Below are 22,627 nucleotides of genomic sequence, written 5' to 3'. Positions count from 1 at the left end.
GCCGCTCTGCCTGGTAGCATGGAAGCCCCAGGAACAGCCTCAACACTCACCTTATGCTGGCAGCCCATCCCTGCCTTGGCTTCCCGGCCGAAACGTACACATCACTCAGGGCTAGCCATCTATTTTTCTGGCAAAACTGTGGCAAGAGGAGTTTATATGAGATTAACGGTTACAAAACGAACAAATAAATAAAAACAAAGCAAACCCAAAAAACATGGAAGAGGCAGGTGTGTCTTTTCAAATGATACGTGTCTACCTCCCTCCACCGCACCCCCATGTCTGCCTGCACTTGGGTGGATATGTCTGCGCCTGTGAGAATCTTTTTATTTAGACATCACAAGGCATTTGACCAATTTTGAACACGGCTGGCTTCAGTACTGGTACACAGAGAGATGCCTGCTCTTCCTACATAAAACTCTCCAGTTCAAACATGTTTGCAGAGCATGATTCATGGTGTTTCTTTCTGGATTGTCCAGTGGGTAATTGCTATACGAAAACCAGAGAAACAGATGTAGACCCTGAACCTTGGCTATAAATTTTTGTTTTATGATTATGGGTTTCAAATGTGCTGTGTCACACTGACAAATATATGGTTACTCTGAAACAAAGTGGATTTTGGTCTCAAACTTTTGCTTTTTTGTTTGTGGTTGGAAATACTTTTAGTAGAGTTTCTTTTATCATTGATCAAACACAAAACAGAAGAGAGGACACACATCAGAATGTTATTTTATGCCGTACCAAGAGAATATTTGGGAAAGGTTTCTTCCAACTGTTGGATTAATGTTTAAAAGAGGCGTTAATAATTTAAACTTCATTTATCCCCAAATTAACTAGGCCATTTTTTACCTTCTACCTACTCATTAATCTTTATCGTACATGGATATGTTATTTAAAGAAGTGGCTTATTTGTATATCCTTCCTAAATTTTACTTAAGATGAAGAATTTGCAGGAAGACTGGTTTTCCAGAAGTATAAGAATTAGATTTCCTGATGAAGACATGATAAGAAACATGTGGCTAAATTTGGGGGCTGCTTTATAAATTAATACTTGGATTAAATAATAGCTCTAATAGTTGCCATCAGCATAATTAACTCATGATGAGAAATGATGAATAGATTAGTGAGTGTTGTTGCACTATAAGAAACCCATAATATTCTATTCACACGGACTGAAATAAAAGATGAGCATTCAAAAGCCCAAGTTTATTCCTCTACAGTTAAGAGAACCCCAAGGTGATTATAAATTTAAAATTTTCTCACTCGTGCAAAGAAAGAAAACACCCAATCTCTTAACCCTACCCCCACCCCACCCGCCCCGCACACTTTATGATTGTTTTTGTGCCATGACATAATATTGAGGGTAGAAATTAGGGAGCAGTCTTTTCCCTTCCTAGATGAGGCTGATCCTCTAGCTTTAGAATTGAGAGTAGGGGTGCCTACTCAGTCGTTAAGCGTCTGCCTTCGGCTCAGGTCATGATCCCAGCGTCCTGGGATCGAGCCCCGCATCGGGCTCCCTGCTCCGTGGGAAGCCTGCTTCTCCCTCTCCCATTCCCCCTGCTTGTGTTCCCTCTCTCACTGTGTCTCTGTCAAATAAATAAAGAAAATCTTAAAAAAAAAAAAAAAAAGAAATGAGAGTAAACAGAATTTGGGAGACACCATCCCCATCTTCATCTCCTTGTGACCAGAGCACCCTACCCTTTGGAAAGATGCTGGGGCAGGCAGTGGCATGCCCTCCGCTGGGGGAGCAGATACCTGAATACACACACCTGGCCCGGGAGCCATGTTTCTCCTCTCTTAATGCTTCCTGCTGTGCTTCAAAATGTAGCTGCTTCTTCAGGTTTTCTCAGACACCTTTTCAGTCACCTCCATTATCGCATACAGGATGAGTCCAGTTTCCAAGGGACTCTTAAGCAAGCATTTGGAGCTGTAAGTGCACGCACGCAGAGGTTGGTACATAATGTGGTGCTTTGTGTATCTTTACAACTATCTTAATGACAGTGTGTTAAATGTTTTGTAAATTCCTCTGTGCTCCTTGCTGAAGATGTGTGTTGTCTTTGTAGTTAAAGGGTTTCTTTATAAACCTCTGCTACGAAATGATGGCCACTTGAAAAAGAGAGAGAAAGAGAATAACAAACATAGTTTCAGCAAAATCTCACCCCTCCATCGCCCTGGACTTTTCAATAGCAAGAACTGAGCTTGCTGGGCTGAAAATTGTTTTAATGTACCTTCATAAAAGGGTCTTTGACTTGGTAAGTGTGTATGATGCATACTTTTCATGTTACACCATGAGTGCCACTTAGCAACTCCTGGAGACAGCAGCCGTTCAGCATGGGGCGGGGTGCCCCCTGACAGGCTTCTAAAAGGCCTGGATGCCAATGAACATTCCAGCACTATCCACAGAAAGGAGACTGGGGCAGCGCTCTTCCCCGCAAGGGGTAAGGAAACTGTCCCTCATGCCCACCCGCTTGCCTGCCCTGTTTTGTGGGAGAATTGCAAGTAAAGACTGGAGAGGTATTAGAGGAGGTTGGGTGTTTTCATTCCTCCACAGTTTCCTTTCTTCGATGTACTTTGTTGAAGCAAGTTGCGCAAAGTGGCTGCAACGTGTATTGGCTCTCCCTTTGAAAGCTCTCTGCCTGAGTTTATTTGTAAATTTTGCATCTGTCCTGCTCTGTGTTTTAGGACAGGCTAAAAGGTTTCTCCTTCCTCTAGGTTGGGTCAATATGGGAAGTATAAAAAAGAGTCTCTTTCTCTTAAAATTATTCTAATAAATAACCGAGATTGGGCAGGGACTAATATTGGTGTAAACAGGCCCTTGGAAATATAAAACCTTCACACTTAACCAGTTTTCCCAAAATATGTGTTTAATTATGTGGTGGTGGTGGTGTGTGTGTGTGTGCATGAGATGACAAAGGTCACCAACAGGCTATTCGGGGTGCAAGGCTGTGGGAACAGCAAAGTAATTTTCAGTGGACTGGGATCCCAGGGAGTTGGGTGCTAGTCATTGTTCGGAGCTTTGAGGCCTCAGACAGGTCTCAGCCTCCCCTCCCAGGGCTTGTTTCCCTCGGTGAAAAATAAGAGGATGAAATGAGACAGTACTTGTTGCAGGATACATACTGAGCGCCATATAAGCACTTTGCGGGGAGGGAGGGGTGCTCACAGCAACCCACTGAAGTGGGTAGTAATATATCCCCATTCTACGGATGAGAACGCTGAGGCTCAGAGAGGTTAAATACTCATCCCAGATCACACAGCTGGTAAGAAGTAGAACTGGAATTTAATCTATTTCAGCTTGAGTCCCACATCCACTCTTGACCACGCTGTTTTCTCCCATCAGGACCTGAAATCACATCCTGTACACTGTGTGATTCTGTGTGTGTGCTTGGGGGCAGGAGTCACTAATTCTTGACTGTTGCATACAGACCTGAGAGAATGTTTAAAAAGTAAATGAATCCAGAAAGCTGCATTTTTTTACTCCAGAGCAAATGCAATCAATCCCTTCGGCCAGTGCTTTGCAAGAGGGATGGTGGCGGGGGGGTGGGGGAGAGTTATCAAATGGAAAGTTTCTCAACCCAAGGCTTCCCCGAGGAGTAGCTCTCCTCTGCTCTACAGTTCAGGGCTTGCCTGTGCTTTTTCGGGAGTGGAAAAATACATAAGTTACAAGGAATTTAACAGACAGGCGGGCGCACAGAGGAATTTACAGGGTGGGCTGGGGGCGCGGGGGTGGGCAGGCGGCGAGCCGGCGGGGGGGGGGGAGACTCGCGCTTCCAAGCTAAGCCGCCGCGAATAAAAAAAGGCGGAAAGGGAGCGAAGTTGGCGGCTCAACGCGAGCCGGGAGCGGTGTCCTGGCTCCTCCCCTGCCCGTTTTAAAAGCACTTCTTGCATTGTTTTTCAGGTGAGAAATGGGAAAGAAAGAGGCGGCGTGCGCACTCGCCCGCTGCCTGCCTCTCTGGCTGTCTGCTTTTGCAGGGCTGCTGGGAGTTTTTAAGCTCTGTGAGAATCCTGGGAGTTGGTGATGTCAGACTCGTTGGGTCATTTGAAGGTTAGCAGCCCGGGAAGGGTTCACCGAAAGTTCACTCGCATATATTAGGCAATTCAATCTTTCATTCTGTGTGACAGAAGTAGTAGGAAGTGAGCTGTTCAGAGGCAGGAGGGTCTATTCTTTGCCAAAGGGGGGACCAGAATTCCCCCATGCGAGCTGTTTGAGGACTGGGATGCCGAGGACGCGAGCGAGCCGGGCAGGGTTTGTCTGGGCACCGTCGGGGTAGGATCCGGACCGCATTCGGAAGGCTTTTTGCAGGCATTTGCTTGGAAGGAGAACTTGGGATCTTTCTGGGAACCCCCGCCCCGGCTGGATTGGCCGAGCAAGCCTGGAAAATGGTAAATGATCATTTGGATCAATTACAGGCTTTTAGCTGGCTTGTCTGTCATAATTCATGATTCGGGGCTGGGAAAAAGACCAACAGCCTACGTGCCAAAAAAGGGGCAGAGTTTGATGGAGTTGGGTGGACTTTTCTATGCCATTTGCCTCCACACCTAGAGGATAAGCACTTTTGCAGACATTCGGTGCAGGGGAGATCATGTTTGACTGTATGGATGTTCTGTCAGTGAGTCCTGGGCAAATCCTGGATTTCTACACTGCGAGTCCGTCTTCCTGCATGCTCCAGGAGAAAGCTCTCAAAGCATGCTTCAGTGGATTGACCCAAACCGAATGGCAGCATCGGCACACTGCTCAATGTAGGTTTATTTTTTCCCTTCTTCTACCAAGAAAAAAAAAAATGAATTGTCTCTCTTGCATGCAATAAAGACATTGGAAACAAACTGCACTGGTAGCAAGACAAAGGATTTAATGATTTAATGCTGAAAGGGTGTGATATGCTGGCGTGCATATTGATTCCCTCTGCTGAAAATTTCCTCTTAGATGTTTTCTTCCCAAACAACCCCTCCCGACCCCCACTCCTCTCCTTACCAACCTTACAGTCTCTTGAAAACAGTTTTAAAAATATGCATGGAGGGGGGGAAAAAAAGTAGAGTGTGACCACAGGACTTTGAAACATTCTTCAAATAAGGCAGTTTGACACATTGTGCAGTTTTTACTAAGATGTATGCGGTGGGGAATTTAACTTTGCTGTTCTTGGGATTAGCTGCTAGTTGTATATATTCCCCCCTTGTGTGTTTCCACAGTCCAAAGTAATTAAAATACGACATCGTCCTTGCAAGGAATTTAGCCTAATTAGGGTGGCTGTTTCTCCTGAAGTTCATAAACCACCAGTTAAAACTGCTGCTTCCAATGTTTTCCTTGCTAAGGAAAGGCAATATTTCTTAGCATTGACCCTGCTGCCACCTTTCCGAGTCACTTTGTTGCTCTAAGAAGTTGCTGTTTTGCTAGAAAACTACTGGCAGTGAACACCCCTTGGGCTGAGCCATCCATTATTTCCATATCTTGCAATTCATCCCAGAACCTGGACATCAGTTAAAGGAAAGGAAATATAAGTGGAGTAGCCCAGTTTATTAAAAAAAATATTGACTATTTGGTTATCTGATGCTGACACAATGCCGAGGCACGCATCTGGTCAACAGTAGTGTGGCTGCAGGCTTGAGAAACGACCAGAAGTCCCAGAAAATCCCACCTTCGGGTGGCTGTGGTGGGAGCCTGCAGGATGCATCGCTGCCCTGACAGTGATTTAGATAAATGGCTCAGCTATCTATCAAAATGTTTTTAGTACTTTATTTGACAATTCATTGGAGCATTAGCCTGAAAATGACATTTTAAATCTTTGTTTTCAAAGAGGTCAAAGTTTAACTGGAAGAAATTGAGTTTTCCTAATAACATGGTGGCTTATGGAAAGAGGGAGACGAAAAGGGAGAGAGGGGACAGTTACTAGATTTAAACTGCTCTCTCTGAAACTTTGTCTTAGCAATAAAGACTTGCTTCTTGGGCCAGGAAATCAACAGGTTTGTAGCTGAAAAATCAATAACCATTTGATGCCAGCAGTCTGGCTGTCTTACTTAGTATTTCGTAGAGCCATAACCAGGGCAAAAAGAATATAGGGTTGTCAGAAGCCGTCTTCATCTTCAGCTGCTCCCCAAATGCCTTTTCTTTCCTAATGCCTGTTTTCTTTCTGGAGAATTCAAAGAAGCTGAGTGTTACAAGATAATTTTACAACCCACCAACAGATCTTTTAGACCTGTCTGGTCTGTAGCAGTTAAAAGAGTGTGAACAGTTTCACTTGGAATCTCAGGGAACTGGGGGCTCTGCAGAACTTTTTCTTATAAGAGAAAGTTCTATGAAACATATTTTTAACGAACGAAAAAGCAAATGTTCAGGACCCTTGGCGGAAAGCTATTAGACCTAATAGAGCCTTTACAAGTAGACATTCTCCCTTTTGTAATTAACCCTCCAAACATGCCTATTAAGTTGTAGGAGTAGGGGGAAAAGCTTTGTTTGTTCTTGAACAAGTTAAACAAGGGATTTGCCTTATCTAGGGAGAGCGAGTGGTGAATGTGTCATTCGCCTAGGGCCAGCCGATAAGCAAGAAGTGTTGATAACAGCAAAGTTCAGCTAATCAAAGAAACTTGCATTAGAAAAAGTAAATAAAGGCATTTGACAAAGGGATTTCAGAAATTCCAGTGTCTTATTTTTGTAAGCAGGGCAATTAGTGCTTATTGTGGTCAATTTCACAAGTGTTCTAAATCCCACACCCCCAGCTATAGGCTAAATGAATAAATTGTAAAAATTGCGTATGCTCCTGCAGAGTTGCTTTATCCTCCATAAACCCCTTTATGACGGTCAGTTTAGTTGTTCAAGAGATTAAGTTTTTAAGCATAAATAAAAATTCTAACAAATGTCTGCCACATGGCGTTTGGTTCAGGGTGGCATGGGTAGTTAGGACTTTTGAAATAAAAGCATATTAGGGCTTCATTTGGATAAATAAGAACATAAAAACCACAACCTTTTCCATTTTACTTAATGACTGTTTTGATGAGAAGCAGATCTGTTTGCGCTCTTAACACAGAGGAAACAGTGGGCAAGGGGAAAAAAAATAGTCCTAAATTCCGACCAAAAGTATTTTCTGCTTTGAGATTCTATTTTTTACGGTGTGTGTGTGTGTGTGTGTGTGTGTAGTAATTACACCAGAAGCCGTCTTTGAAAGGTGTTAGAATATTCTTTTTATTTTCTTTTGAATGTAAAATACACCAGAAGCCATCTTTGAAAGGTGTTAGAATATTCTTTTTATTTTCTTTTTTAATTTTAACAACAGAAAAATGACATGCCAACCAGCTACGGGTTGGAGTAGGGCCTGTGAATTGCCTGTTAATAAAAATTCGAAGTTAGGATTAGCGGGCTATAAGGGAATGTGGTATAAATAATACTATTTAAGACTGCCCCTGGAAGGTATCATAGTCACAAAGTTTCTATTCATATGCCTCCCGGATTATCTTGGTTTTAGGGCCGCTCCAGATGTTTTCAGCATTAATTGCTCAGTGGGCATAGGATAAATCCTAATATTTGTGGTCTAAATATAGTTGCTTTGGGTGAAATCATGAGTGTGACAACTTCTTGGCCCTCTTCCCTGTCGTCTCCTTGCTCAGCCCATCAAAAGAAAAAAGGAAAAAAATTTTTTTCTTCTTGAAATAGTATTTTGCCCATTAATGAGGAGAAATAACCTGTTTTAAAAACAAACAGTGATGTGTGATTAAGGAAGGAAGAAAAGTCCCCTTCTCAAAGCCCTGGGACCTGATTTTAAGTATTACACAGTATCCAAATCCTCTCCTAGAGAGATATAAATTGGGGTCAAAGTGGCAAAATCAAAGATACTCTCTGAAAGAGAGACTAAATAAATTCTGACAGCCACCGTATGAATTGAATGGGGTTTTGAATAAATATTTCGATGAAAAGGCTCAATTGTTTTTCTAAAGTAGGACATAATTTTCTGCTTCTCGGCCACATGACAGTGGTAACTAATACCATCAGAAAGAAGAAAGAAAAGGGACTTTTACTCACATCCCCAAGTGCAGGTTAGGGTCCTTTGAAAACAAGCAGAAGATTCACAAAGTTTTCCTTCCCTGTAGAAAAAAAAATACTAGAATTTTGTCAGTATGCTGATAACATGGTACTTTGGGTAGGGAAGTGTTGATGTGCAACCTAGAAGAAAACAACAACAACAACAACACATGAGTTTAAATTTTATCACCATACAGTGTAGATTCCAAAAAATACAACAGGAGAGGTAGACCTCTGTCCGCTTAAACTTAGGCTATGGAATTGATCTGGAAGCTCCAGTTAGAAGTTGATTCGCCAGCCCACATGCAAAGCCTTTGCTTTGAAATAGGCCTTTTAAAAATTTATTTATTTATTTATTTATTTATTTATACCTTATTAGATAAATGACCAGAATGGCCATTTCTGATAGGTTAACTGACCTGAATCAGAAGTTTTCTTCTCATTTCTGGAAGCCTGGCTCCAACCATATATAACCAGTCAGTTTTGTCATGAACTTTTCTTTAAAACATAAAAGTAAAAGAAAGTTCTTCTGGCTATCAGATGCTTGTAATTTACCTTCAACATGTTAAGCCCCTGAGATGTAATGAAAATCTTGAAATGAAAATGAATGAAAAGGGAAGAAAATCTTACCATTTTCCCCTTTGTACATTCTACAAGCATCAATAAACTATGAGAAATGATAGAGATTGTAAATTCTGCTGTCAAGGAATTTCTTATCTTTAAAATCAGATTTTTTTTCTTTTCCTTTTTCTTTTTACAAAAGGCTAGGAATTTTTAAATGAGAAAGTTACTCCCTAGGAGGAAAATGGAGATGTGAAACCAAGAGGCAAAATACACGAGTCTCTTCAAGTCACACAGGACTTATTAAACAACAAATGCTGTATTCATTTTAGGACATCTTAAAAAGAATCTTCTGTAGAGTTTGAGTTACATGTAAGTGCCAATAAATCTATCTTTAAATGACATTTTTATACTTTAAATGTTCTACTGTAGATTCAGTTAACTATCAATTAAATACATTCTTTTGGAAATGGGAGCTTTTGATGAAGGTTAATCGGAAAAATCTTGGCTAAAAACCTTTTCAAAAGATATTAATGTAGAATCTTGCCTTTCAAATTATTGGGTAGTTAGGGCAATTGTACATCTCTGATTTTCTAGAATAACCCACTTTCAGATATACTGCCACAATTCCCACATAAATCATGGAAATATGCCAGATATTTCAATATTACGACATTTCTGAGGCTGCCCCTTGAACCCAGGAGTGGCACAGAAAGTCTTTGTTGGGATTCCATGGTCAATATAGTTAGAGCGCTCGCAGCTTAATTTTTTCGTTATGACTGAAGATCGCCTTGTGCTTCTGGGTCATTCTTCCGAACATGAATTCCTTTTGTGGCAAACTGTAGATCTGTAAATAGAAAGCATCCCTTGCAAAATGGATTTAAGTATGATGACTGTGGTTTTGATTCCAACACATGTGTGTATTGGGAGTGGGGGAGGGGTAGACTTATTAAACTGAATCACTCTGAACAAATCTGTATCCGTTCTTGGCCAGCTTCTTCTTAAAAAGTTGAAATGGGTGGTGATGGAGAAGGGAGAGCGGAGTTAACTCAGGTTCCAGATTTATCAATATCCTGTCTGTAAGTGGCTTGTCCTAAGTACCTCTTGTTAAATAGGAGATGAGATAACCTTCCCCCATCTGTAAGATCTAATAACACAACCTCATCAGTCAATATGTTGTCCTGATTTCTCCTCTTTTCCTTTCTGGCTTCCTTACTTCATCTTTAAGAAGTGGGATTCCTGCCTCATCCCACACCCCTAAACTCCTTTCAATGAATAACAAACAAAGTTGCAAAAGTTCTCTCCCCCTAGGAAGTAGTAAGGGTGAGTCTGCAGGTATTATATTATTTATCTTGAGCTTTCAGAGCTTCTTAGATGAGAATTCAAACAGGCAGTGGAACTGCTGACTTGCTTTTTCTCTGGACTTGCAGGGTGGGGAGTTGCAAGGGGGGCCATTCAGTAAGATAAGACTCTTGGTCCCCTGCATGATAAGGCGAGGATAACAGGAACTGACGTCAGCCAGGCTACCCAGCCTGGCCAAGCATTTCCTCTCGTCAGGGCACATGGATTCCAGGAGTCTCCAGGCCTCCCCCACTGCTGATGAACTGAACCAGCTGGGGGTGGGGGGCACGAAGAAAGCGAATTTCAACAGGAGTGATAGTGGGTGACCGTGTCCCTTGTTCCCAAAAGATTTCTCTAAACAGAACAAAGAGCCCTGGGTGGAAGGGAGTGATTGTCCTAAAAGCTGATTCCGAGAATATAATTGCAATTTTATGTTGCCCTGGAATAGCTATTTGTTTCCCAGCTGTCCACAGTTTTCCTCTGATGTGTCTTGAGCCGGTCTATCCAGCAGTCACCAAATCCTATCACCCATGAGCCCTGCCAGCTCTCCGTATAACAAAATGGGAGGGAATTCACATTGTCAGAGTTAATCCCTGGTACTCCTATTTACTTTTCTAAGTACCAAGTTCCCACCCCCATCCGCATCATATGACAGCACTGCTAAAACCATTTCGTTTGCCACCAGCCCTGACAGCACCCAGCTTTCCTCTTTCCCGTCTTCTTTTTTGTCTTAAACACAGATTATTTTTGCCTTCGCAAGTTTCTGTGATTTGAGGCCTGGGGGAGAAACTCGAATGAAAGAGCCTATGTTATTTTTTTCCAGTTCATAGGTTCCTGAGTCTACTCTTTTCTTAAAGATTGCTCTGTCGTTGTTGTTGTTTGCAAGTTTAAGTACTGAATAAGGGGTGACTCTCCTAATTTGACTCAAACAGAGTGAAATGTTGGTTTTTGTTATTATTGATCAATTACTGCTCGCCACAGATTGCATTTTACCACGTCAGGAAAAACCAACTAGCTGATTCCAAAATACTCTGGTAGCAGTAACGCAGACAAGACCGGATAAGATGAGCACATCCGTTTAACTGGGAGAAGAAGATTTGGATCACATTTATCTCAATTTTTCTCTAATTTCCAGAGCAAATGAAGACCTCATCTACTAAATGCCTCCTCTAAAAAATATTAAAGCTTTCGGGGCTACGGTACCTATGTCTTGTTATCAAAGTCCATAATTATAAAAAGGCTGATGATCTGAAGGCTGTTTCAGCTTCAAAAGATTTTTTTTAGGGTCTGGTCTATTGGAAAGCTTGGGGGTATAATTAACTAAAATGGAAATGGAGGCAAGCGAAATTTAGTTCCTGATGTTTTAATTTAGTTCAGTACTGCCATGTGTTATTGAGGAGAATTCTTAAAGGCAAACATAATTATTTCATTATGGTCCTCAGAATGCTTTCATTGGCTTTAATGACAAGAAGCTGTATAAAAAGGCATACATTTTAATTAGCCCTTATATTTACATCAGATAAATAACAAATAATTGATGAAAAACAAGTCTTTGGAATGGATGATTTCACATAGTGCGCTGGTTACAGTTTAATGATGAAACATCTCTCTGTTGCTTTGCATTTTAATTATCCAGACATTACAGTAGTGCCATGGAGGTAAAATACCGTTGTTGCCATTTTATTACCCAAAAAAAAAAAAAAATCACAATTAATGCCTATGAATCAGAAGCCGAGAAAGGTAGCTAGAAGCGCATCTCGGAGGAAGTAAATTGCCAGTCCCATTAATTTTACTACGTTTGTTAGCGCTCGTTTTGATCACTTTTTGTCTTTTATGCTTTATCTTTTTGGATGAAGACTGTCAGGGGTTTCACATGCGTTTTTATGGCCACATCTTCTCCTAAATATCTTTCTTTCTCTCTCATTGCCTGTTTGGAATACTTGCCTGAAAGTCCCTAGCCAAATGTGTGCTGCAAATTCAGAGAGCCTTTTTCCATGTTGCAGGCTGCCTTACCTTTGATTTTATATGAAAACCCATTTCACATAATTCATCCGTTTTGGTGTACAGAACACTAATTGTTATTATTGATTTTAAATTCCGTGACCATTACAAGTAACCCAGATGACTGGCAGATAAAGGGTAATAATCCATGGAGTTCTGGAACTGTTTCATGTTTGTCTGGAGTACTTTATGTGATCAATATTAACTGCCCCATTGAAACTAACTGCTGTATCAAATAACAGTCAATCAAATGAATGTGCTTAGAGATTATTTATTGAAAGCTTTAATTGTTCACTGGGGCCCTGCTTATCAGAGGGAACAATAGGAATTAGAGATAGGATGAACAGGTTTGGATTTGCAGAGAAAGTTGGAGGATGCAGATGAACAGGGCCTCTTTCTGCTACTTGGGCCAGCGTTTCCAGAAACCCGTGTTGGGCTTCTAGAGGACAGAAGCTGCATGTACTCTTCTTACAAAGGTTATCCTATCACCTGTCTCTCTAGAGCTCTCTGGAGAAGGAGGTATAATGATTTTCTCACCAAGAGGCTGTGAAAAGCTGTCACTCTCTGGGAGTTTTAACGCTTCTCCTCCGCGTGCCCACTCGCATTGACTACCCTCCCGTGCATCTCTCCACCTGTATTCCCACTGCCTGCTGGTCTGAGGTAATGGGAGTAGCCTTACTTGACACAGAAAATGGGAACAATAAGGTCCAACGTTGCAGGATTTGCAGAAAGATCAGAGATCCTGTAAATGAGGATTCTTTTCTCACCCAGAAAACGTGCAGAAGCCACCGAGGAGACAGACCTCTTTCTGCTCTGATTCCAGCATGACACCTGTGGCTCATGTGTCTTTGCTAATAGAGAGCATACTGTTTCAGTTGGTAGCTCTTGTCCTCAATGAGATGGTTCCCCTGTCTGTGGCTCATAACCGAGGTCCCAGTCCTTCCCGTTTAGCATTGGCCCTGCGTCAGTGGCATCCATTTACCAAACCCCCAGATTTAGTACAAATGGTTGATTTTTACAGGTGAGCATTGTCACAATACAACTACACCCAAAGATGTGTCAGGGTTACAGTCCATTGTATTGCTCGCTGATGGATTAGATCTTGCATTGTTGCTCAACAAACACCTCTTGGGTGTCTGCCATGTTCCGGGCACTCTGGTATGTTCTGTTCTGCGGGCAACACCAAGTGATTCCTACCCTGTCCCTGCTCTCTCTGGGCTCATAAGGTATGGGAGAAATTGTGTACTTGTGAGTCACTGTGACACACCCCCTTATAACACAAACACAAGTCTCTCCCCGGGACTTTGCATGCGACTTTGATTCTGGAAAGGACTAAAACCCACTGGAACCACAGCTGGTGCATCAGGGGAGGGATCAGGTGGGTGAAACATTTTTGTCACAGGAGCAGGCAGAGGTTTCTCCGTATGTAGGCCTCATAGGTAATTTCTAAAGGTGGTGTACCATGGGGGCATTTTTCTTTTTTAAGACTGTATTTATTTTGGGGCGCCTGGGTGGCTCAGTTGGTTGGGCAACTGCCTTCGGCTCAGGTCGTGATCCTGGAGTCCCGGGATCGAGTCCCACATCGGGCTGCCTCCTCAGTGGGGAGTCTGCTTCTCCCTCTGATCGTCCCCCTCTCATGCTCTCTGTCTCCCATTCTCTCTCTCAGATAAATAAATAAAATCTTAAAAAAAAAAAAAAAAGACTTTATTTATTTGACAGAGACACAGCGAGAGAGTGGGAGAGGGAGAAGCAGGCCTCCCGCGGAGCAGGGAGCCCGATGCGGGGCTCGACCCCTGGACTCTGGGACCATGACCTGAGCCGAAGGCTGACGCTTAACGACTGAGCCACCCAGGCGCCCGTACGCGGTGGCATTTTAAACTTCTCTTGAGCAATGGAGTCAGTGCATCCCTTCTAATCTTGCTTCCTGAAGAATCCGCGTGGATATTTCTGGAGTGTTTGTTAAATAATGTTCGTTAGATTAGCTTTAAAAAAAAATCTCTTCTTTATGATTGTTTCTATGACTTCTTGCTATGTGACAAGCCGCCCCCAAACTTAGTGGCCTAGCTATTTATGATCTCGTTAGTCTGCGGATGGACTGGGCTCAGCTGGGCAGGTCTTCTGCTCCACGGGATGTCAGCTGAGGCTGCACGGGCTACAGGTCCCGGAAGGCTCCCCGCCATGGCTCGCAGTGCACGTCGGTTGTTGGCGGAGAGCTCCGCTGGGGCCGTCAACTGGACGAGCTGCGCGTGGCCGCTGCTTCCCACAGCATGGCAGCAGGGCTCCGAGCGGGAAGGAGGGAGCGGAAGCGTGTCGGTGTACTCCGTGGGTGAAGCAGTCCCGGGGGACAGCCCAGGTCCAAAACAAACCGCCTCCCGATGCGGACTGACAAAGCGGGTGCAGCCATCCCTAGCCCACCGTAACAATCATCACATGCGCGCCTTCTCGAAGAAAGAAATGATTGTCTTCTGACTACAGAGACTAAACTGAAGGACTGGGGTGGGCTGTGAGTTTGCTGGTTTTTGGCTGGTGACCTATTTTTACAATAATTCTACTCTAATGACTGTAGGTACGTTATCATCAGTTAATCCTGGGTGGAAGGTGCGAGTCTCCCCATTTTACAGGCGGGGGGGGGGGCAGCTGTGTCTCAGACGAGGTGCGGAGCGTGGCTGAAGTCACAGGGCCAGCGAGTCGCAGAGCTGGGGCTAAAACCCTGGGAAGGTCTTTTCTCCATCCTCCGGGCGGAGTCCCTCACTGCCAGTTTAAGTCTGTCCTCTCCATCAGCTGCGGGAAGAATTCCTGGGAAATGTCTTATGCCCTAATAATGCCGAGAAAGGACCAGGGCGTGTGTTGGTTTGGGGGAAACGTGCAAAAGAGAGAAGTAAGGAACTGTAACTCACATGAGTCCCTCTGACATTCTTTCCCGAATAGAAGCCACAGCCTTTTAAATTGTGGAAGAAACCATGAGGCCGTTTTATCCTCTTCTGTCCTTGTTTCCCATCCTGTTCGTGGCTGAAGTCTGCATGGGACTCATCCCTCCACGGCTCGCAGGAGTCGGGGTCAGGATGCGTATTGTATTTACGGAAGAATCACAGGAAGGTGAGAGACGAGGAATAAGGGTTCTCGTGTTATTCCGTGTGGAGATGGCTACTAATGATTCCTATGATGCTACCTCCTAGTGAAGCATCCCTATTGCACCTTCCGAAACTTTAAAGAAAGGGGTGGGGGAGAAAGCGTCCTAAGAGACGATGAAGTTACATTGCCGTGTTGGGATTTGCCACCAGTTTTAAGTATCTCTTTTCTTTAGAGGGTCCCAAACCTAACAAAACTATTACTGCTTAATGAAATTTACGTAAATAATTATGATTATTGGTCTCTCCCAGAATGCTCTTATTTCAGTGATTTCAAATAGATTTGAAATGCAGGGTCGTTTTGGATTTTTATATGCCATGTTCTACCTGCAGTTTTGTTTGCTTGTTTGAAATTGTTGCTGAATTATCTATGTTGGGAAAGAGAGACAGATGGATGCAATGAGGTGACTTACTAGAGGTCATATAGTAGGTACTGAATGGAAGTCGATCTAAATCTGTAAGATGCTGCCATGTGTTATGGGGGTACAGCGTGGTCCTGTGCCCCTGGGCCACTGTGTGATACAGTGCAGGTGGGCATTCTTCATGCACTGCCTCTGCTGTGGGAGCTAGAGCTCCAGGTTACCTCAGTTGTTCCCATCTGTAAAATGGGACCATGACACTTACCTTGCAAGCTTGCCATAGACTTAAATAAGAGTGTATTTGAAGACCCTGATATGTATAGTACTGAGTAAATGGACTTCTTCCCCCATATTTTATTCTGAAAATATTTTTGAAATATTTTCAGAAAAGCTGAAAAATTTTACAGTTAATACCTGGATACTCACCATCATATGTACCATTAAAGTTACCAGGTTTGTTTTCTGTGTTTCTACCCATTCCTCCTATTGGTGTATGTGTTTCTGTTTTGTATTATTGACTGGGTTCCCTTTCTAACCTGGGAAGTTTTTGAGATCCCTGTGCCCTTCTGTTTTCCAGCCCTAGGATAGTACTTACTACCTGGTCAGTACTGAATTAACCATGGTTAAGTCTGGATATGTTCAAGCACAGCACCACTTGGTAGACTATTTATCAGCGCTGTCCAATAGAACTTCCTATAGTGATGGAAATGATCTATAATGCTGCGTTGTCCATTATGTAGCCACTCGCCCTGCATGGCACTGGAAATGTGGCTAATATGTTTGAGGAACTGAATTTTTTATTTCATTTTAATCTATTAAGGTTTCAGTAGCTGCATGTGGCTGGTGGCTACTGTATTGAACAACGCAGCTCTCCATACTCCAGCTATTAATATTTTTTCAATATTTGTTCCTTCTCTTGATTTCCCTTTCCCTTTAGCCATTCTTCTTTCCTATGGCTATTAAGGAGCTCTAATTATCTCTTTATGTAGATGGTGAATAGACTGGCGGGAGGATGTAAACAGAGTAAGTAGGGTGGTGATTTCAGTCATTGTTTAACTTGTTTTCCTTCTGGGTGGAACTGATTTTCTTGGGGCCTGGCAAACGTGTAGCAGCACTTACCTGACTAACACTTTACAGAGCTAAACCAAGATTTTCCCAGAATCCCAGTGGCCTGGATTTCAGTTCTCTTTCTTGTAGCAGTCATATCAGATTCCTTTCCTGTGCTCCATGCCCTCTTGGCTTTCCAATGGACACACAGTATCGTCCAACATTTTCAAGCTACATTCAACTCCACTGAAATATCTTCAATTTCAGGGAGGCAGAGAGGAACAGGCCACACTCTAGGGAGGGCTCACTGTGTGTTCTAGAAAATGCCATGCTGTCTCTCCCACAGGCTCCTTCTCCTGCTTGTGTATGTGTGCTCTGCTTTGTAGCCCAGTGCCCGGCACAGAGTAGGTGCTCAGGAAAGACGCTGAGAATAGTTCAGTAATAACGAACTTAAAATTCAGAATGTCTCAAGTGGTCTCTGATTTATTTGTATGTTTTTGGGTCACTCCGAACACCTGAAAGAAACTTGGAGGGAGCTGTCAAAACTTGGGAAGTTCGAGTTGGCTGTATGGCAAGCCCTTATCAATGGGTTAGCCAGAACACTGGCCTGAATGGGTATGGGATGTTTTCTTGGACTTCTGGCACTTGTTTTGATATCCTAGGAATGGATTTTCTGATGATCCTCCTGTTGCCCAGGCCGTGGTCACTCCACCTCCCTTTTTTATTGTCCATCCCAAGAGATGATGTAAAGAAGGTAAATAGAAATAAGACCAAATCAGCAATCAAGAGAAACTTTTGAACAAGGTTTGTCCCCCTGACCTGGGCCCCGAATGATTTCAAGTTGTGATTGATTTTCATTAGAATGCAAAACCACCATCATCATTAATATTTATTAAGTGCATATTATCTGCCAAGTGCACAAAATGAATTCTGTCATCTGGGGAAGGCCCTGTTATTGCTCAGTTATACAGATGAGAGTTCCCAGGCATGGGCACATTCTGGTACCCAATTCAGGTCTCCCAAGTAGGAGCAAGCAGTTGGAAGTTCCCATCCCAGCTTTGCATAATGTGGGTTGCCATCCTTCTGCCAACCATGCAAAGTAAACTCCTATTTGCTTTGTCGGGAGGGGGAAATAAGAAAGTTGGAAGCCTCAGAACCCACAGAATAATAAAAGGGTTTCCAAGTGAAAGCTGGAAACAATACATTTTTAACAAAATGGGCAGTTACTCTAATTGCTGTGCCCCTACTGTTCAATTCCTTTTTATGTCCTAATTCATTAAATTATGTGCACACACAGGCTTATTATTTACAGATGTATGCACTTTTAACTGGCTCATATGAAACAGATGTTTCACGAAAGGTAACGGAAAGCAAGTGATCTAAACCCTCCTTTAGTGGGTATCAAGTGAGTATTATAGCCCATTACCTGCAGGTCTTTTGCTATTATTCTGAACTGCAATGTCCAGTGTGGGGAGAAGAATTCAATCTGTTCCCTGAAGGAACAAATAAAAATGCAGTGACCCTATAAGCAGACATCTGCATCTCAAAATAAAAGAGGGTGTGTGCAGGTGATAGGCAGGTGGTGTTCACATGTGGGCTCAGGTGGATATGAATGAGTTTATAAGCAATTTGAGAAAAAAAAAGGACCCATTGCATTACAGTCAACTTAAACAAATTTTTTTAAGAACCTTATTCTTTTTTCTTTTTTTAAAGATTTATTTATTTATTTGAGAGAGCGAGAATGAGAGAGAGTACATGAGAGGGGGGAGGGTCAGAGGGAGAAGCAGGCTCCTCGCTGAGCAGGGAGCCCGATGCGGGACTCGATCCCGGGACTCCAGGATCATGACCTGAGCCGAAGGCAGTTGCTTAACCAACTGAGCCACCCAGGCGCCCCTAAGAGCCTTATTCTATGATATTTTAATCATTACTGTCTTGGAATTTAGAGCTGAGCAATTATCATACTCCTTTTCATGCAGAATTTCTTAATAATTTTTTAGATGGAGTTATCCCAGTTGCTCTTGGACTTGACAAGAATGCATGCAAAGTGTACGATACATGAGATGTCAAATTATTGTCCATCAGATTCTAAAAGAGTTGGAGTGAGCCCTTTCTACAGGTTCTTTATGGCTCCACCAAAATAATATTTAATAATTATAAAATTATTTCAGTTATTGCTATGTAACAGACCAACTCAATACCTAGTGGCTTAAAACACAATTTATTATTAGCTTTCGAGGTTCCATCTCACTTGGGCTCTTTCACGTGGCTGCAGCTGGAAGTGACTGGGGCTGGACTCACCTTTGGGTTTGATGTTCAAGAAGACTTGTCACGTGTGTCCAGCTCCCCAGGTGAGATTTGCTGGAACAGCCGGAGGCTGCCATAGCATCATTCTCTCCACATGTTCTCCTCTTAGGACACGGGCTTCCTTATGGCCTGGTGGTCACAGAGCTCTGTACGTGGCTTCCCCTAGAATAAGACTTCCCGGAAACCCAGATGGAAGCTGCAAGGCTTCTTATGATCGAGGCTCATGTGTCACACATTACTCTTGCCACATTCTGTTGATCAGCCAGAAATCACAGTAGCAGCTCAGATTCTAGAGGAAGGGCCTTACACATTGGCATGGATTCCGGGAGGTGTGGTTCATTGACCAGACCATCTGTGGAGACCACTTTAGCATACAAATAGCTGTAAAAATAAATGTATACCTCTTTGTTAATGCAAGGTAACACGGTCTGATTAAAAATAAGCATGACCAGTTCACATCGCAGTAAACTGGATGGCATATGTCAGTGGACAAGCCTTTCGATACTTCCTCAGAATATTGGGGAGCAATAATAGTCACCCCTCAGAGTTCACAGTGAGATTTATTGTTTATGATTTGTCTGCTCTCTAAACAAACAAACAAAAAATCAGAGCAAAAAGATGGCTGAAAAATATGTTGTTTTGCACGTTGAAAGCTGGAAACCATCACAACTGAAATATAAAATGGGACATGAAATATTAAGTGGAATATTAGGTTTATTGCATATATGACCATGAGAGTACATTTTATTTTGTCTTATAGAGCTCTAAAAAAATCCATGTAATGGATTAAAGGTATTAAAACTCCCATATTCTGCCTGGCTCTAGGCCAGGGAACAAGGCACGATAAATAATCCCAATAGACAGAATATGTAGGAAGGAATTTTAAAATGTATTTATGATAGACATATTGACCTCCCTAACTAATAAAAATGTGTACCCGAGGTTAGTTTTGAAGGAAATGTGCAGACCTTACACATTCATAGTGCATATAAATACTATATACACTATAGTGTTAGCGTCCTTAAAATATTTCCCACATCTTTGTGACATATGGCTGTCACACTCTATCTTTACCCTGGGAGCAAAGAAAAGCATGGATTTTATAGGAACATGTCCAGTTACTATAAGAAGGGATAGTTTTAATTTCCTTTATCTTAAAGCAGGGGTCAGGAAACTAAGCCAAATCTGGCTTGTAGTATGTTTTTATAAATAATGTTTTATTGGAACATGCCATGCCTGTTCATTTATGTCTTGTCTAGCGCTGCTTTCTTCCTCCAGTGGTAGAGTTGTCTCACTGTGACAGAGACCATATGGCCCACAAGACTGAAAATATTTACTACCTGGCCCTTAACGGAAGAAGTTTGCTGACCTTGTCCTAAGACATTAGCAAATTAATAAGATGCCTTAGAATAGAAATGAGTGCTTTAGTTTCTGGTTGATAATAAGCCCGTATGGGGATTCAGGAAGCCCGTTCTAGATCAAGCCATTTCCTGTGTGACCTTCACCAAGTCTTGTAGCTTTTCTGTGCTTCAGTTTCCTCCTGTGAATAATGGAGATTGAAAAACTGATAATGATGAGACGCCTGGGTGGCTCAGTCGGTTAAGCGTCTGCCTGCAGCTCAGGTCATGATCCCAGGGTCCTGGGATCAAGGCCCGCATCGGGCTCCCTGCTCAGCGGGGAGTCAGCTTCCCCCTCTGCCTGCCGCTCCCCCTGCTTGTGCTCTCTCTCTCTGACAAATAAATCAAATATTTAAAAAAAATAAAAAATAAACTGATAATGATAATAATCCCTGCTCTTCCTCACACTCTTGTCATAAGCGAGGAAGTGGGGTGATGTGAGAGCAGACACATCTTGAGTCTTCCGCCGCCAGGTACTGTGTGCTGTTGGTAGATCCCACGGAACTGGCCACAGCATCATCATTTATAGGATATCACATATGAGAATTTCTATGCAGATTTTATTCTTTCACTCACTTAGGTTTTCAACTATCATGAACTGAGTCCCTCCTGTGTACCGGGCACTCTTTTAAGCACTGAGTAGTGCCTCGGGAGGTGTTCAAAGAAGCTGTTTCTGAGGGTGCTGTGTGCACAGAATGGGGGTGGACCAGGGAAGCCCATGAAGAGAGGTCTGTAGTAGCTCTTTGGCTTAGTGCCTGAGTGGCTTGAAGGAAGGGACTGTTGAGAGATCATAAGGAGGCGAAGCTGACACATAGTGCTTTACTTGTGTTAGCTTGTAAAGAATCCCTTCTGTAAGGATGGCAGCTATTTGGGGAAGGAAAATGGAAGGGAGGGTCAGCAAATCAAGACATGAGTCTAAAGTGTAGGAGAAAGATGGGAAGGGTGGAGTGCCTGGCTGGCTCAGTGGAGCATGCGACTCTTGATCTCGGGTGTGTGAGTTCAAGCCCCACGTTGGGTGTAGAGAGGACTTAAAAATAAAATCTTAAAAAAAAAAAAAAGAAAGATCGGAAGGTTAATAACACAGATTCAGCAGCACAAGTGTGATCCTCGATATCTTAATGATGGTAACTTGTGTGACACTGCTATGTGACAGGCATTCTGCTCCTGCTTGTCATTATGTCACTTTACAGTGATTTATCATTTAATGCTCACAATGACCCGATGAGGGACACACTCTCATTTTATACAAGGAAAAATTGAAGCTCAGAGAAGTTAAGTAACTTGCTCACAGTCACAGTAAGTAGCAGAATTAGGATTTGAGCCCAGACTGGTGGGCTTCAGAATTCACACTTCGAACCACATGCCTCGACTTATCTGTAAAGATGGGAAGTTCCCTGAAGGAATATCCAAAAAGAGCTTGGGGACTGCTCCCAGTTGGAAGATTGGTGATCGTTATTTTTTCAAGTCTTCTTTAGCAATGTCTTTCTTAAGAACTACAATTAAAACACTTTGAAACTGTCATTCTTCTCCAGAAATATTGAAAAATCACTGTTACGAAAGAAAAACACGACAGTGATAGCATTTCCATAAACTTCATTCCATACGGAAACTTCAGAATCTTGTCAATGTCCCCAAGTGCATCTTGTTGCCCTGATGTGTTACGCTGTCATCTCCAGCACTAACAAAATCTCCTTCTTGGTCAACTAGAAGGTGCAGGGAGGATGTCCACTATCCGCCTGCCTCTAGCCACTCTCCCACCCACCCTGGTCTTCTTGGAAAGAGAGTAATGCAGCCCCTCATTTAGAGCTTTCCAAATCTATAGACAGTGACCCAGGAGCCATGGCACAGCTTTCGAATTCTGGATGTTGCTTTCCTTCTTGCTAGTTAAGCTTTGGTTAAAGGAGTATATATGGTGCACTGGCAAGAGAGGGAAAACCAGCTTAGGGGTGGGGCTTCCAGAGCTGCCCCCCAGTCCCCCACCCCTAGCCCCAAAAGTTGGCAGCTGTGCAGGCCACATTTGGCCCGAGTTACTGCCCTGACACACGCCCTTGGAGCACCGCCAAAGGCCTCTGGAACCTCGGTCTTAGCTGCTGCCATTCTGCCTGCTGGGGGTTGGTTTCTCGGCAGGGCAGGGAAGATGTGGGAGGGGTTTGTGGGTGTGTGTGGGTGTGTATGCGCCTTCTAAATCCTGTGTTTGCTTCTGGGGGACTTTCCTACTTTATTGCTCTGACTGGAAAGAAAGGAGGGCATTATTTCTGGATGCTTAGTTTCTTTCTTTTTTACTTTTCCAGTTGTACTTTTGGTCCTTACGCTGGGATAACTGTGTGTGTGTGTGTGTGTGTGTGTGTGTGTCTTAGATATAGTCTAGGTATTCTCAAACTTGCTGGCAGGGACTATGCCATCCTCTTGCCCAAGAAGTTCCATGTGGTCCTAAGGATGTCATTGTCTTCTGCCAACACCTGGGGCACTCTCCTTCTCATGAACCCC

At 43.0% G+C, this 22,627-nt stretch overlaps 1 protein-coding gene across 2 annotated transcripts in view; it reads left to right on the top strand.

Moving 5' to 3' along the window:
* RARB (retinoic acid receptor beta) overlaps positions 1–22,627 on the top strand; it is a 703,788-nt gene that overhangs the window by 531,791 nt on the left and 149,370 nt on the right. The window contains exon 1 of one of the 2 annotated variants that reach the window (XM_081825600.1): positions 3,996–4,734. The exons of the other annotated variant lie outside the window; for it this stretch is intronic. Coding sequence (XP_081681726.1) covers positions 4,578–4,734 — 157 coding nt within the window. The 5' untranslated portion in view covers positions 3,996–4,577. Of the gene's footprint in view, positions 1–3,995; positions 4,735–22,627 lie in introns of those variants that run through there. 2 annotated transcript variants of the gene reach the window in all.

This window comes from Leptonychotes weddellii, chromosome 1 (genome assembly GCF_054177405.1).
Source record: "Leptonychotes weddellii isolate Sample4059 chromosome 1, ASM5417740v2, whole genome shotgun sequence".
NCBI lineage: Eukaryota > Metazoa > Chordata > Mammalia > Carnivora > Phocidae > Leptonychotes > Leptonychotes weddellii.
Note: the sequence above shows the minus strand (reverse complement) of the source record. Positions and strands in the feature narration are given on the sequence as shown.